Raw genomic sequence first — 17,302 nt, 5'->3', positions numbered from 1 at the left:
TCCATCCATGTTGTTGCAAATGGGATGATTTTGTCTTTTATGGCTGAGTAGTATTCCATTGAATATATATACCACATCTTCTTGATCCAATCATCAGTCGAGGGACACTTGGGTTGCTTCCACATCTTGGCTACAGTGAATAATGCTGCAATGAACATAGGGGTGCATAAGCCTCTTTGGATTGTTGATTTCAGGTTCATTGGATAGATTCCCAGTAGTGGGATAGCTGGATCATAGGGTATTTCTATTTTTAATTTTTTGAGGAATCTCCATACTGGGTGAGTAACTTTTACTTTCTTTTTCATACTTTATGCATTGTCTGAATTTTAAAAATTAACTACGTATTACCTTAATAATCATAAGAAACAATAAGGTGTTTTACTTGGGAAACAAAAAACAAACCTGAAACAAAAATAGTGTCCTGAAGTTCTGGAGCTCCAAGTAATTACAGCAGTCCTGATGGCCAAGGTGTGAGTTGTATTACGTAACAACGAAAACTTGTAGCCCAGAGAGTAAGACTCCTGGGTTGTGTTTTCTTTTGTTCCACCCTGCTTTCTCCTTCCCTGTGCAGCTTTCAGTAAGCAACCATGTTTTTCAGTTTTTTCTTTTTGTAAAACAACGTATACGTGCTTTATGGTCCCAATGTACTTTCTGACCACTGCGTGAATGAGCTCATTAGAAAAAAAGGAGGAGGGGGAATAAATGGATTAAAGTTAATTAAAATCTTTTTATCCTTTCTGTTTGGTCAATGGCAGTGAGCAGCTGGGAAAGATGCAATGAGTCAATAAGCATTGATAATAAAAAATTGTTCAAAGGATGTCATCTTTCCTTGTGTTTTTCCTCTGTAGGAAAAGCTGTTTCTGCAGCTATAGCTTATTCTGTGTTTGCAGGCCATGTTGAGAAGCTGAGCAGCAGTCCAGCACTGATCCTTGACCAGAGAGGGATTTCCTTGGGGCTCTGTGGAGACTATAAGTAGAGCTCAACGTGACTTGTGTGGTTTTGCCTTCAGTATTGGGAAGGACTGTCTTTATATTTGAAAAAGGAATAAAACAGTGAGTACATTGAGGTGCTCAATATGGTGAAGGCCAACAGTGAGTGGCTGTGGTGGTGCACCCTGGCTGATCGTCAGAATTTCCTACTGAGCACGTAAAAATAAAGATTCCCAGGCCCTCCAGGGTTCAGATTCAACTGGGTTGAGGCCTAGGGCTCTGTACTTTAAAAGCTTCCCAGGTGGGGGCCGGCCCGGTGGCGCAAGCGGTTAAGTGCGCGTGCTCCACTGCGGCGGCCCGGGGTTCGCTGGTTCGGATCCCGGGCGCACACTGACGTACTGCTTGTTAAGCCATGCTGTGACAGTGTCCCATTTAAAGTAGAGGAAGATGGCCATGGATGTTAGCTCAGGGCCAATCTTCCTCAAGGAAAAAAGGGGAGGATTGGCATCAGATGTTAGCTCAGGGCTGGTCCTCGTCAAACACACACACACACACACACACACACAAGCTTCCCAGGTGATCCCAATGGTCATGCAGGTTTGGGACCCACAGGTCTATGGTATAGTGTAGTAATAGGAGGTGTCTACTCCACATAAAATATTTGTATTTCTCAGTGCCCTATCCTTCTTCTTTCTTACTCTCTTCTCTTGTTGTCCCACTTTAAAAAATTATCACTCATGTTCTTTCTTGTTTCTTGCCTGTGTGAAGTTCTATATATATTACTAAATGAACTACTAAATGAGGTTGCTGACCTGTGCCCTGGGATCTGGAATCTGACCTAAATAGTGCTGCTGTGGAATTGTGTGAATGTGTGTGTGTTTGTGTCTATCTGCCTATTCAAATGTCCTGTAAATACTGTTTACCAGTATCTGCTGTCCTAAAGATGATATCTGGCTTTCAATGTAAAATTATGAGACACATTAAAAAGCAAGAAAAACAACCCACTGTCAAGAGACAGAGCAATCCAAGATCCAGCCTCAGATATGACCCAGATATTGAAATTATCAGATAGAGAGTTTAAAAAAACTATGAGAATCTAAGATAGTCTGCCTATCTTGAGGTCAGTTGACTAGAACCTTAATTCCTCTGTGCCATGTAACCTAACATATTCACAGGTTCCATGGATTAGAACATGGACATCTTTGGGGGTGGGGAGCATTGTTCTGCTTACTACACATACTACATGTAATTAGAATCCCAGAAAGGGAAGAGAGAGAGAATGGGACAGAAGAAATATTTGAAGAGCTATTGGCCAGGAATTTTCCAAAAATAATAAAAGACATCAAACTTAGATCCAAGAAGATCTGAGTATCCTAACCAGGTAAATACACACACCTAGACACATCATATTCAAACTGCTAAAAACCAAAGAGAAAGAGAAAATCTTGAAGGTAGAGAAAAAAGACACATAACACACAGAAGGACAAAGGTAAGAATTATAGCAGACATATTATCAGAAATTATGCAACCCAGAAGATAATAAAATGACATCTGTCAAGTGTTAGGGAAAAAAACCTTCTCAAACTCAGAATATTATGTCCAACAAACATGTCTTTCAAAAATGAAGGAAAAAGAAAGACATTTTCAGACAAACAAATTCTGAGAGAATTAATTATTAGCAGACCTGTGCTACAAGAAGTGTTAAGGGAAGTTCTTCAGGCATGAGGAATATGGTACCAGGCAGAAACTTGTGTCTACTCAAAGAAATGTAGATCTCCAGAAATGGTTAAAATGAAGATAAATATAAAAGACCTTTTTTCCCCCTTATTCTTAATTACTCTAAAAGTTAATTGGCAGCTGAAAATAAAAATTGTAGCAATATATTTTGGGTTTATAGTTTATATAAAAATATATGACAATGGAAGTGCAAAGGTTGGGAGGGAGGAATTAGGAATATACTGTTATAAGATTCTTATAATAGTATTCAGAAGTAGACTGTGAGTAATTAAAGCTGTATGTAGTAAACATAGGGAAAGCACTAAAAATTTTTAAAAAGAAGTGTAAGTAATAAGCCAATAGTGGAGATAGAATGAGCTTCTAAAAAAATAATCCAAAATCAGGAATATAAAGAGGAAAAAAGAAACAGAGGACAGATGTGACAAATAGGAAACAATTAGTAAGATGGTAGATTTTAATCCAGTCACATCAATAATCACATTAACTGTAAATGCTCTAAACATACCAATTAAAAGACAGAGATTGTCAGATCAGTTAAAAAAGCAAGAGCCAACTATATGCTGTCTATAAGAAAGCCACTTTAACTATAAAGACACAGATAAAAAGTCATTCCTGTTGTTATCTGGCAGATTAATTAAAAGTATTTCCTATAGTTCACTTTACATAATTCTTTTAAGCAAAGAGACCCTGTTCTTAGTTACCTTTTTGGCTGCAAACTGAAGCAAAGAAGAAATTTAAAATTCCATTCTACACAAAGTAGTTGTCTATTCTTTGTTTCTTCTATTATGGGCTTGGTATTACCTAACTTGCTTAGACTTTCCTCTTGCTTCACATGGTGTTTGATGAATATAAAAGTTCCTTTGTGGTCTTTCTAACCATTATTTGGCCTCCCTATTGGCACAGTCTGTCTTCTTAGGATTTTCCTTGTAATTTAATTCCTTGCCTTCAGTTTACATTTGTTTTTTCAAGTTTCAGTTCTTAAAATGTTCTGGGTGGTCTGTTGTCTTTCTGTAAAAGCATGGCCATGAATCTTTTTACTGCTGTAAGTCTCTGGGCAAGCTGGTAGTTTTTAAAGGATAATGTGTCTGTTTTCCTGGGGGGACTCTTAAAGGCACACTATTTTCTAAAGTTCTTTTGGAGTATCTTTTTCATCTTGGTTATTAGTCTCTTTAACACACCAGGATTGTTGCTCTCAAAGATGTAAATCCTATGAACCAGTTAAAAAAGACAACCATAGTCAAAATTTTGCAAAGGCAAAATTTAGTTGGGAAAAAGTAGCCTGGTTAGTTCCTCAAGGTCTGTCAAGCACTATCTGGGACTTGTAGTTAGTTCACATATCTCTGTCTTCAACATCAGTTATCTTTGACTATCAAGTATACTGTGTAAAGAGAAATCTTTATTTGTATTTTAGATTAGGAGGAAATGGTAGGGTAACAGCAGTCCTGGGGAGAGTAGATTTGTACCAATGTCATCACTCTTTACCTCCTATTCCTCTATTGGTTGTGTGTGCTGTGAGTGTGTACTGAGTTGCTATGTTCACAGCTGTGGCAGTGAATGTTGTCATGGAATCCAGCATTAGGAGGTATAATGGGAATATGTAGGGAGGAAGAATGGGTTCAGAGCTTGGATCCTCATAAAGGGGATTAGGTGATTTAGAATGTGATCTCTAGAATAAAAGGTATCTAGAAGTTGAATACTGAATACTGTATATAAAATATATACTGAGTTATCCTTGGTATGCCTTGTAAAGCCAAGAAGAATCTAAAGTGCTTGTGAGATTAAATGATCAAATATATAATTATCTTGCTTTGTTGTCATATGTATATTTGGTGTATGCATGTGTATGCATACTCATGTGCACACACAGACACACACACACATTTTTTTAATGTGTGGCCAATCCGATGTTGGGTGTGGGTACCCCTCTCCTGATATTTTGGTCTAATTCAGGTTCTTAGAGCCAAATGACTCAGTTTTAAGTGAGGAGAGAGAGAGGTGGTTTAGAGAATGGAAAAGACATAGGCTTCTTTAGCTTCAGGTTCTTAAGAGCAAAAGGGAGTAGGCTCTGGATACCACTTAGAGTCTTATAAATAAGTGGAGATAAAATGTGATTGTAGTAGTCTCAGTTTTTTCAATGATAACTTATTGAAAAAGAGTTTCCTCATTCACAAGTGTGGACATACTAATAGAAATGTTCATTATATTGCCAATATATATATATATATATATATAGTTCCTAAGATGGCATATCTGGTACTCTCTTCTGCAGCCAGAATACTTTCACCTCAAATTATTATCATAATATATATACTGCTAAAGTATGATTTTTAAAAAAACAACAAAAAGTATGCTTGACATAATAGGGAGAGAGAGGGAAAGATAGGAGAGTGTAGTACAAGGGTAATGGTGGAAATTAGTTTCAGTTAAGTTTCAAAAGAATCTGCTGTGTGCATGAGAGACCCTGGCCCACATCCTGCCCTCTCCCTTGCAATGAATTTTCCTGTTTGTTTTGTTACTCAAAATGTTTTATTCAGTATAACCTGCCAAACTGCGAAGATTAACAGTGATGAGAGAAAAAGAAAATCGTAAGGGTCTTGATTTATAACAAAGAGGGATTTTCTTTATGGGAATCCCTCAGTGGACTGGAGACACCCCTGATTTTGACAACTGAAGATACTGTGACCTGTACACTCTCTTCATGGCAGATATTTTAAGTGGGCTATTTCATTGTTAGATGGTTACCAGATTTTAAGTCCTGTATGTAAAACTTAAGTGCGGAAAGATGCTTCAGCCAGATTCTAATCCGTGCTTCAGTGGGAAAAGACCAGAAAAAAAAATTCCCCAAATCAATGGAGCTTCAAGTACATCATTGTTGCTCAGTCTGTCACCTTGGTGATGGGAAAGCTTGAGAGGGCCTGAGGTGGTGGTATTAGTAGAAACAGCTCTTACACTGAATAAATGTGTGTGTGCGTGTGTGTATATATTCACACTGCTGGGTTCATCTCATTGAGTCAGCATACTAACGTAAGGAAAGTTTGGTAGAGAATTTCCTGGAAGCGGCTGGCCTACTTACCCAACCACAGTGGCTATTTTTTCTACTTTATCTGGCAAATAAGAGAATACTGAGTTTGAAGAGAGACTCTTGACAGTAAATTATGTTAACATTTGAGGCGTCAAGACAGCTCCTTGAGGTGACTTTGGCTACAGCCCGGAACCCTGCTCTCCCCTCCCCTGGCACCTTTGCTCTCCTTCCGAGTGAGGCTGAGCTGTCGGCTCAGTTCGTTGGAGGGCCTTCTCTGAGCATGTGCCCAGGAGGTAGCAGTGTCCTTGGGTCATGACTGATGGGCCGTAGGGACCTGGCTCTCTCACCAGGTAAAAGCTGCACCAGTAGAGTAGGCTGCCCTGCATCCCTGAAGACATGGGCCCTGTGAGACTCAGGGGCTGGGGCTGTAGACTCTGTCTAGAGGTGGTATTTCTAAAACTTTAGTCTGGGGGCCACCTGTATCTGGGGCGCTTGTTACAACTGCAGGGTCCTGGTTCCATACCTATTAACTGTGATTCAGGATGTCTGGTATAGTAATTCTGAGGCATAATGAGGTTTGGGAACTACGGACTTAGAATATCCTCCCATGACGGACATACCACAAGAGGGGTTATCTTAACTGTAGACACTTTTGATTACTAGTTGTCCTGTTACTTTACAAATTCATTTATCTAAATATTTATCAAATACCTAGTCTGTACCAGATACTGAGATAGGCAGTAGAGTTATAACAGTGAACAAGATTGACATGGTTTTTATCTTCATGAAATGGAAGGAAAACAAGTAAACAAAATAATAATTATAACGAGAACTATGAAGGCCACAACAAGATATTAGAGTATAATGGAGGGAGGAGCAGTGAGTATTTACAATAAAAAGATAGTTAGAGGAGGACCCTTTGAGGAGGTAGCAATTGTACTATGCCCTGGATTACAAGGAACCAGACATAGGAGGAGCACGCTAGGCAGTAATAAAAAACTTGAACAAAGGCACTGAGACAGGATCAACCTTGACGTGTTTCAAGAAGAGAAAAAAAGGGCAGAGTGGCTGGTACCCAGCAAGCCAGGGGAAAAAAGGAGTGAGATTAGGCAGGTGGGCACCAGATTATGTAGGCTCTTGAGGACCATGGGGAGGCAGATGAGATGGAGTGAGGAGTCAGACATGTAGTTGGATGTAGGAATCTGGAGTTGAGAGGAGAGGCCTAGTTTGGGAAAAGGATGTGGGAGTCATCAATATTTCCATAGAGACCCACCAGAATGGGTAATTAACCTAGGGAGAGGCTGTAGAGAGAGGATAGGGAAAAAAACTAGGAGCAGCCAGGACCAGAGAGGTGGGAAGGTGGGAGGAAAACCAGCAGACTGTAGGCCTGTGGAAGCCACAAGAGGAGAAAGCTTAAAGAGAAACAATCGAATGTGTTATTGCTGCTAAAGGTCTAGAACAGTGCAGTCCTGTACAGTAGCCACTAGCTGCCTGTGGCTGTTGAGCACTTGAAATGTGACTAGTGCAAACTGAAATGTGCTGTAAGTGTAAAATAAAATGCTTACCATGCACACCTGAAACTAATACAATGTTATATGTCAATTATAGCTCAATAAAAAAATGCACACCAGATTTCAAAGACTTTTTAGTACAAAAACAAGAATGAAAATATTTCATTAATACTTTTTGAAGTAAGGATCGCATGTTGAAATGATAATATTTGGGATATATTGGGTTAAATAAAATTCACTATTAAAATTTCACCTGCTTTTTACTTTTTAAAAATATGGCTACTAGAAAATTTTAAATTGCACATGTGGTTTGCGTCATTTTTGTATTACAGAGTTTGGCAACATGGAGATCATTTGCAAACTTGGTAAGAGTAGACTGCCTGAGATTAAGGAATACCTAGCAAATTGTTTATACTCAGATGAGACTGAATCCTTATCATAATACTATTATGCCTAAAATTAAATAACAAAACTCACCACTAAAAATTCTTCTACACTTTTGATATGTATATAAGTGATTAATAATTTCACATAAATTCACAATATAATATGTGAAGTATTTAAATTAAATCCTTTGAAATCATCTCTCAAATAGGGTTTTCAGTCTTTTTCTAACCTATGTTTTCTTTCTTTCCTTTTTTTGTCTTTTTTCTTTTTATTTAAAAATTTATTTTTATTTTCTTTTTGCATATCTGGCCAGGAAACTTCATGGTGTTATGGTCAACTTGCCGCACAACCGTGTTCAAATCTGTCACCAACAGGTTCATTAAAAACCTGGCCTGCTCGGGGATTTGTGCCAGCCTGGTCTGCGTGCCCTTCGACATCATCCTCAGCACCAGTCCTCACTGTTGCTGGTGGATCTACACCATGCTCTTCTGCAAGGTCGTCAAGTTTTTGCACAAAGTCTTCTGCTCTGTGACTATCCTCAGTTTCCCTGCCATTGCCTTGGACAGGTAAGATCAGGTAGCCAGGGGAGCAACTTTTTTTTTAAGTGTAGTGAAAAATTAGCATCATGTAGCAAATGGTGAATAGTTAACGTTCAACACGTGTTTTAGTCTGCGTGTGGTCAATAGAGAATGAATATCTGAAACAGATGCCTCATAAAAGGTTGATTTAACAGCAGGTACAGAAAATAGGAACATTGAGAAAAGATGTGGCAGTGGGGAGTTCCATCATGAGGATGCTGGGGTTTCAACTTGGTTGGAATTGGTGGTATCTGCATTGCAGTTTGCAGTAGATTGCTCATCTGAGTGATAATCTACAATTAGGGCTTTTTATGTAGGATGAAAACATTTTTGGAAGAACAAGGGAGTGATTCAGTGGTAATTTAACAAGTGATTAGACAGTCCAGTTGGACTTGGCCAGATAACACCACAATTCCTTTGGAGGATTTATTTCCAAGGCTTTATATTGTGATGGTTGTTGTTTTTTCTTCGAATCCTCTTTAAAAGGATGCCCATTTGGAAATAAGTCTCATATTGTTGCTGCTGCCATCATACATAATTTGATCAAATTTATCAAAGTGAAGTGTAAAGATCTCAGTAACCAACAGCTTCCTGCTTTTTCCCTTTTTGTTAGCACTTCCTGAATACAGTTTGAGATAATAATACATTTTAGAGAATAGAATTAAATAAGCAAACAAGAATTGAAAAGTATTTTGTGTCCGTGAGTACTTTTGATTTCAGGATTGACAGAGAGGAACAGTTGCTGAAGGGAAAATGCTGGCTCCTCTGACTTCATACCCCATGATAAATTTAACTACATTTTATATGAATTTGGAATTTTTAAACTCTTTATCCATTCAGAACATACTTAATACCTTAATGACCTGTGAGGGTATGGATTGCAGAACTGATCTGTGGAGTCTCTTAGCCTCTCAGGCCTGGAACCCTGATTTCCTTAGCTGCCCAGTGTTGTCTGCAGGCAGGAACACAGTCACACAAAGCCCCCAGCGTACTAGGAGAAGTCACTGGCTCTGCTTAAGAGGGGGCTCTAGAGCCAGAAGTCTGACTTTAAGCCCTACCTACACTGCTTTCTTGCTGGGTGGCTTTGGGCAAAGTGGCTTAACCTGTCTGAGCCTAAGGTTCCTCAGTGGTAATTACGAAGGATTAAATGAATTATTTATGGCCTGCACTTGGATAGGCTGGACCAATGTGTGTCTGTCTTTCTCTAGGCTTTCCTTCTGATTGTCACATTCTTCTAGATATATTGTCTGCGATCATTTTACCATCAGATCTTGCTGGGAGACACTCCAGCTCTTTGGAAGTTTCTCGCTAGAAACTCACCCTACACAGGGGCATATGAGGCAGGTGACATGGATCAAGTTGAGGTTGTATGTCTGCATTCCTGTTCATAGGGGTCAGTCACTCAGCAGGTGCAGCTAATAGTTGCTTTGTGGGTATCTAGACTCAGTGGGCAGGACTTTATATTGTCTTAGAAGAGAAATCAGAAATCTAGAATTCTGTCTTTTAAAAATGTTGGCAATTAATTTTCATTCAAAAAATATGTGGGCCACTCAAATCCCTTCAGCAAGCTGAATGTGCCCCATGTAAGGCCAGTTTGCCGTGCCTGCTTTACAGTGACTTTGCGTGTCTCTTCATGTTCAACAAGAGGTCTTTGAATATCTGGAAAGTGCCATTGCACAGCACTGGAATATAACGGTGAAAAGTCAGTTTACATCCCAGCAGGCGCCCTAATGCATTTTGTGTTGAACCGTTCTGTGTTCATGGCAGGTGTACTTCCAGCTGCCCTTGGTACCATCTGCTCGGTGAGGTCTTAAGTTTTCAATCCACATTGTGGACTTTTCTTTCCTGAAAGTTTTTTAAAAACAGTTTTATTGAGCTATAATTTACATATCATAAAATATACCCATTTTAAGTGCACAAGACAATGAATTTTAGTGTATTTATACAGTTGTGCAGCCATCACTACAATCAAACTTTAGAATATTTCTGTTGCCCTTAAAAGAAACCTCGTGCTCATTTACAGTCACTCCCCATTCCTACTCCCAGACCCAGGCAACCACTAATCTACTTTCTGTCTCTACGTGTTTGCTTTCTTTTGGACATTTCGTATAAGTGAAAGCGTACAACATGTGTTCTTTTGTATCTGGCTTCTTTCACTCAGCATGGGTTTTCAAGGTTCATCCATGTTGTAGCATGTATCAGTACTTCATTCCTTTTTATTGCTGAAACTATTCTATTGTATGGATATACCACATTTTATTTATTCATTTACTAATTGCTAGACATTTAGATTGCTTCCACTTTTTGGCTATTGTGAATAATGCTGCTATGAATCCTGAAAGTTTTTGAGGAATAAGATTCAGCAGGAGTGGGAACACATTATTCTGAACAGTTTGCTGTTATACCTGGAAGCCATGCAATAATCCCTGTGGGTTATTTCTGGGCCTTTGGTCTTAGACAAGAAAATATGCAAACAATAAGAAATTCTTATTTTCTTTCCAGCAGAAAAGCTGGATTTTTTTGCTGTCATTTAAAAAAAAAGGTAAACAAGTCCTTTTAGTAGAAAAACAAGGCTGATAAATTCCTATTTTATTATTCAGCAAAACAGATTACTTGCAGGCATAAGCAGGGTGTGCATGAAGACAAAGGGAAGACAGTCATTTCTCTCACTTCTTTCTCAAATATGTATTTTATGGCACCAAGTCAGCAGTTAATTGGGAGGCCACCTACACTTCCTACATCATCTTCTAGAGATGTACACACTAACAAAATTATTATAATGAGTCTGTGTGCTTGTATTGTCGTCTATTTCCCAACATATAATGGAAGCAGAAATGACTGGCTTTGTTACCTGTCAGTTAATAAATAGGAATTGGAGACAGTGGATTCCTGTGTATTCATGTGCAGGTATAGGGCCATCACACTGAATTTACAGAGTTGTAATTAGAAAATGTGTCTATATTCAGAGAAAAAAAATTGAGAGCATGCATAACTTATGCATTTCTTTCTCTTGTTTTCCCCTGCCAGAAAGAGATCTAGAACACATTTCATCGTGCTCCATCCATCTCTGATCATCCATGGTCATGTTGTGTTTGCATCATATCTTCCTCAGCCGGGAACATTCTCCCTCAGCTTGTCCCCTGCCAGACTCCACCACAGTGCCACCTTCTCTTGACATTTTCCCAGGTGCTCCCTTTCCCGTACCTCCTTTGTGCATACCTCCAGTGGAGCCATCATCTCCCCATTTATAATGTTTGCATGTATGCCTTTTTCCCCACTGAGTTTAGAAACATTTCTATGTGTCTTTTCATCTTTGTAGCCCAGTGCCTGGCACAGTAGCTGGCACATAGGCGGTGCTCAGAAGTTCCCGTGACAGGAAGGTGTGCATGCTCACCTGGCCGCATGAGTGCATGAATTTTGATAGAGTTGTAAGGTTGACTGCAGCATTGGTTGACTGCAGAGACATGGGCAGAGCTAATGTGAAGAAACTCACCATCTTTCTGATGGCTACTGGCAGGCCTTTCATGATAGATGTGGTTCTAGGGTCTGAAGAATTACTCATTTCTCCCAAATTATTGATGATATTGAAACAGAGTGCTTTTGGAAATCTGAATAGGTGGTTACAGAATAAACAAAGGAAAGGAAGTCTCATCTGATTTTAGCAAAAATCTAATTGTGCAGGCGTTTTAGACCTATTAATTGCTCTTAGGGTTACTGAGTGATTATCATAGGAACAATGGCTTTTGAGCAGGCATAATTTTTGTCCGTTGGACTAATTTTCTGGAAGGACCTTGTCAGAGTCCATCTTTCATACTGGATTCTTCTGCCCTGAGCAGCTGTAAATGCTAATGATACCCAGTGCATACACTGTGCCATAAATCTGCATTGTAGATGTGTGCAGACAAATTTCTTTCTGTTAGTGGCTTTGAAAATTGCCCTAAAGCTTCTCAGCCAATGTAAATTTTTTACAAATTACCGTTTACCCTTAAATTGAAAAATAGATGTCTTGATAGCAGATGGAGACATCCTTTGTATTGAGGGCACTCTTTGGGATTTAATCCTAATGGCAATGATTATAAAGGTAGCTATGAAATGAAACTATTTACTTGTTTTCCCAGTAGACAGTCTTGAGAGTCCCATGAAGGCAAGGCTTTGCTCTGCTCGTTTAGAAAGGTACATTTTTGGCCTAGTGACACCTCTCATTGTACAGCAAAGTCCTCAAAACTTTAAGGTCTGGCTTCCTAAGCCCCCCAGTGGTTCCCTCTGTCTTAGGAAGAACAAAAAAACTTGACCCTCTTTTTCTTTTCTCCCACTTGTGGTAATGTAGATTCCCCTAATTTAAAGAGTATCTTCTCCTGTGAAATGAATTTTGCCTGTGCATTTTGCAGGTACTACTCAGTCCTCTATCCACTGGAGAGAAAAATATCTGATGCCAAGTCCCGTGAACTGGTGATGTACATCTGGGCCCATGCAGTGGTGGCCAGCGTCCCTGTGTTTGCAGTGACCAATGTGGCTGACATCTATGCCATGTCCACCTGCACTGAAGTCTGGAGCAACTCCTTGGGCCACCTGGTGTATGTTCTGATCTATAACATCACCACGGTCATTGTGCCTGTGGCTGTGGTGTTCCTCTTCTTGATACTGATCCGACGGGCCCTGAGTGCCAGCCAGAAGAAGAAGGTCATCATAGCAGCGCTCCGGACCCCACAGAACACCATCTCTATCCCCTATGCCTCCCAGCGGGAGGCCGAGCTGCACGCCACCCTGCTCTCCATGGTGACGGTCTTCATCTTATGTAGCGTGCCCTACGCCACCCTGGTCGTCTACCAGACTGTGCTCAATGTCCCCGACACTTCCATCTTCTTGCTGCTCACTGCCATTTGGCTGCCCAAAGTCTCTCTGCTGGCAAACCCTGTTCTCTTTCTTACTGTGAACAAATCTGTCCGCAAGTGCTTGGTAGGGACCTTGGTACAACTGCACCACCGGTACAGTCGCCGAAATGTGGTGAGTACACGGAGTGGCATGGCTGACTCCAGCCTGGAGCCCAGCATGCGCTCAGGCAGCCAGCTCCTGGAGATGTTCCACATTGGGCAGCAGCAGATCTTTAAGCCCACAGAGGATGAGGAAGAGAGTGAAGCCAAGTACATTGGCTCAGCTGACCTCCAGGCCAAGGAGATACTTACTACCTGCCTGGAGGGGGAGCAGGGGCCACAGTTTGCACCCCCTGCCCCACCCCCGGGCACAGTGGACGCTACATCCCAGGTGGCATCAGCAGCCCCTATGGAACCTGAGACATTCCCTGGCAAGTATTCCCTGCAATTTGGCTTTGGGCCTTTTGAGTTGCCTCCTCAGTGGCTCTCAGAGACCCGAAACAGTAAGAAGCGGCTGCTTCCCCCCTTGGGTAACACCCCAGAGGAGCTGATTCAGACGAAGATGCCCAAGGTAGGCAGGGTGGAGCGAAAGATGAGCAGAAACAATAAAGTGAGCATTTTTCCAAAGGTGGATTCCTAGCAAGGATTATAAATCCCTGGAAGCAACAGAGAGCTTCCACCTTCTTGCCCTCCCTTCTCTCTGGCCCTACGATTTGTGTGATCTCATTGCAACCCAGTCTGGATTGACTCCTCCTGTATGGGCCAAATGCTTTTGAATAAGGGGGAAATCTATGTAAAATCAAATGTCCTCTTTATTGAGGGAGTATCTATATTTATCTCAGTGCTCCATGTCCTTAGTAAAGTCTACATTCCTCTCTGTGGAGACAAAAGCTGGGCAGTGTGGAATGAGTCTTGGGGTGGGTCCTCCATGTGCATTTTCTGAGGACTCCTCAGTCCTCTGGGCCCAGCAGAGAATACAGGGAGAGAAGAACATCCATGAGCTCAAAGGGAGCAGTACCACTCTAAAGGGAGCCCAGGATAATTATGGAGCAGCTTGGCCACAAAGAAAATGCCTATGTGATTGACTTAAATATGATAAATGCTAAAAATTTTTAATATTGACCTGTCCCTTCAGGGAAGATAGGGACTTGGCATTGACGTCTTTTCTCGGGAAGGCCCAATCATATGACTTACAGTTTCTCCCGATGCCCTTCTTCGTTTGCTTTCGCTAGGATACAGGTGAGGGATGAATGCCTTTTCCACCCCTATTTGACAGAAATGGCAGTGGATGTGCCCGGGGGTAAGGGACATAGTCTGTCCTTGATTATCTGACATTCTCCAGACACCACCAAGGCCTCAGAAAGATACGTCTGCAGTGTTGGTTGGAAAACACTGTGGAATCTTTACTATATCTTTCCCCCTTAAGTTGTGTTTTTCAAGCAAATGAGAGAGAAGCTTAGAGGTGGAAAAGGCTGAGAAATGCCCACACGCTGTAGTCTTTTCTCTTCCCACATGATCTAACATGAAAGGTGCTACGTAGCAATCTGTAGGAGTAAGTTGAAAAAAATTATCTTGTGCAAACTTTTGGAATTAAAAGGTAATTAAAAAATGCAAAGTTAGCATACACGGAGTCCTCTGGAAACATCCAGCTAAAAATACTTGATTAGGAAAGGTGATTCTGCCCAAAAGAGTGGGACAAGTCTGACAAAGATGGCTCCCTTTTGGGGACTCCAGAACCCAGGTGTGGCCAGTCTTGTTTTCAGTCTGTTTGTACAACTTTGGTTCTCCCTTCATTTTGGACATAAAGGAGGAACAGAGCAGGGAAAAACAATTAATGTAAAATACCAAGGAACCCCTAGCCCAGGTGAGCTCTCCATTCCTCCTTCCCAGTGAAGTTGCAGCAGGAGCCAGAAGAGGGAGGACCGTGTCCTCAACTGATTGGTCCCTGGGGACCCTCACGAGCAATTTGAGTCCACTTTAGGTGGATTTCACCAGGCTGAATTCAAACTCCAGATGACACTTCACTCTTACTGAGGGCAAATCAGTGCCAGCTCTGCTCTTCTCTCTGGGGCGTTTGTTCTTGTTAATACACATAGGGGAACCAGTCCAGTGCAATACACATAGGGGAGCCAGTCCAGTGCCTTGAGCAAGCTTGAAGGGAACGGGGCCTTCTCATCGGCACATGCCCACATCCTGACGGCAGTGGTCCTCACGTATCTTCTGTTACACACTGGCCCTTGTCCCTCGGAGGAAGCTCGGACTATGTGTAGGGAGTCTCCTTTTCCTTTCCTCTGCTGGGTATGGTGTCTTGTGATTCCAGAATATGAATCCAAAGACCCTTCCCCTGCAGAGGGAGCGCCTTCCTCTTTGTGTTTTGTCTCCTTGAAGGGGTGTGTGCTCACAGCAGAAACTGGGACTTCCCCCTTCTCCCGGTGCCCTGCCTCCAGGCCCTTTGTGCATGCAATCTGTAGCTCCTTGCCCTGAGAGTTAACGTGTGGCCCTTCACTCTTATCTTTCAAAAGCTTTACAATTGTTACAGCTTTCATCAAGAGGAAACATAAGCTGTCAGAAAATTGTGTCCACTTTAGAAGAATCTGTCAAATGTAGCCACTTTGGTGTCTTTCTGATAATATATATGTACAACTTAAATTCTGGGCAGAATTTGGTAGGTATTTCTTCTGTATGTTTGAAGCAGATGGTTGCCTTCTAACAGGTCATTGCCAGGTGTATTTCTATACTCTTTGAAGAATTACATTTTAATAAAAAATTGAAAAGCAGTTTCTGAACTCAAAAAACGTGGTATGAGCTATGTTTTTTTGTTTCTTCTTTTCCCTTTCAAGTAGTATACTATCTGAACCTCTCTCTTCCTGCATGATCTCAAATGAAAGGTATTCATTTTTTCCCCATAAATGCAGATGCAGCATTGCAAGTACCATTTTCTTGTGTTGTTGCAATTTAAAAAATGGATTCCCGAAGGAGAAAATGCAACGTTTGAATGTATGCCACAAACGTGGGTTCCAGGGTGAGTTGGTAGATGGACTGCTCAAGCCTCTAGGTGGAGCTACCCAGGGAAGAGTGGAGTGCAGCCATCATCACCCCTCACGTGAGACGGTGGATAACACGTGGTTAGGGCCATGGGCTTTGAGGTCAGGTGGCCCATGTTGGAGTCCTGGCTCTACCACTGACCAGCCTTGTGACCTTGAGCAGGTGAGGTAACCTCCATGTACCTTGGTTTCCTCTCAGTCAAGTGGGGAGAAAATAACTGTGTCAGAAGCTTCTGTTGCCCCGCCTCACATACTTCATGTCTAATTTTAGCCATGTCTGCAGTGGGCCATTGCTCGCTGCATCCACTCACTTCCTTGAGAGCAGTCAAGGCCTGCCTTCTCTGCTTTCTGCCCTGTGAGAGCTCTCTAGCTCCAGGGTCACCCTGAGCAGTGGGGCACGGGAACCAATAGATAAATGCACCAGCCTTCTGCTGGATAATTGTGGGAGGCATCTTTCCACATCTCAGGAGGTCAGGCAAGATTAAGTCCCTGTTGCCCACCATGATGTCTAAATAATGCATTCTTTCGTTGACTCTTCCCCCTCCTTCCCTGTCTGGTCATTCATGCCCTCAAGGATCACCTCCGCAAAACACTACCACACAAAGTCTGTGTCTCAAGCTTTGTTTTCAGGGGAATCCAAGTGAGACAGTGGTATACCTCTTGGGGCACTTGTGAGGTTTAAATGGGATGATCTGTTTAACATGATGCCTGGCACAGAGTAAAGCCATATCAGTGAGGTGCTTATTACATGCTACGTTAAAAAAAAGTGGTTGGGGGCGCTTATTGGAATGTTTTCTGGAAAACTATATTAAACTGATGTTTTCACCAGTTACCCCAATAATAATTCATATTCATAATGATGATACTTTGAGGCAGTACACAATCCCAAAGGACTATTTGAATCCCTGAAGAAAAAATAACTGTGTGAGCCAGAATATTCAACTTTGCTATAAACCTATGAGCCAGCTTCTGAATATGAATGAACATAATTGACTACATTGATGAAGTAAGGGTAAAGCGGATTCTATAGAGTAACTAAGGGCTGTCTACAAATCTGAAGTGGCCCCATCCATAGAAAAGGAGCTGAAAGTTAAGCACTTGGTGTGCTGAGTTAATGTCCAGAGCTCCAGCGCGAGTCTGATGCTGCTGGAGGTTAAAGCCACGGCTCCATCTCAGCTCTGGGCGTTGCTGAGCTCCCGGCAGCCCTGCCCCTGGTGGGGTGG

The 17,302-nt window shown here is 41.6% G+C and overlaps 1 protein-coding gene across 7 annotated transcripts in view; it reads left to right on the top strand.

Annotated features, from left to right (window-relative positions):
* GPR176 (G protein-coupled receptor 176) overlaps positions 1-15,823 on the top strand; it is a 113,929-nt gene extending 98,106 nt beyond the window's left edge. For 6 of the 7 annotated variants that reach the window (XM_087424972.1, XM_087424988.1, XM_087425006.1 and 3 more), the window contains 2 exons: positions 7,900-8,152; positions 12,553-15,823. In XM_087424972.1, the coding sequence (XP_087281098.1) occupies positions 7,900-8,152; positions 12,553-13,675 (1,376 nt within the window). In that variant the 3' untranslated portion in view covers positions 13,676-15,823. The remainder of the gene's footprint in view (positions 1-7,899; positions 8,153-12,552) is intronic. The other variant, XM_087425021.1, reaches the window with a different exon arrangement.
* The last annotated feature ends 1,479 nt before the right edge of the window (positions 15,824-17,302 follow it).

Source organism: Ceratotherium simum, chromosome 3 (assembly GCF_057802395.1).
Source record: "Ceratotherium simum simum isolate JZ-2026a chromosome 3, ASM5780239v1, whole genome shotgun sequence".
NCBI classification, from domain to species: domain Eukaryota; kingdom Metazoa; phylum Chordata; class Mammalia; order Perissodactyla; family Rhinocerotidae; genus Ceratotherium; species Ceratotherium simum.
The sequence above is the reverse complement of the archived record's forward strand: the minus strand, read 5'-3'. Positions and strand labels throughout refer to the sequence as shown.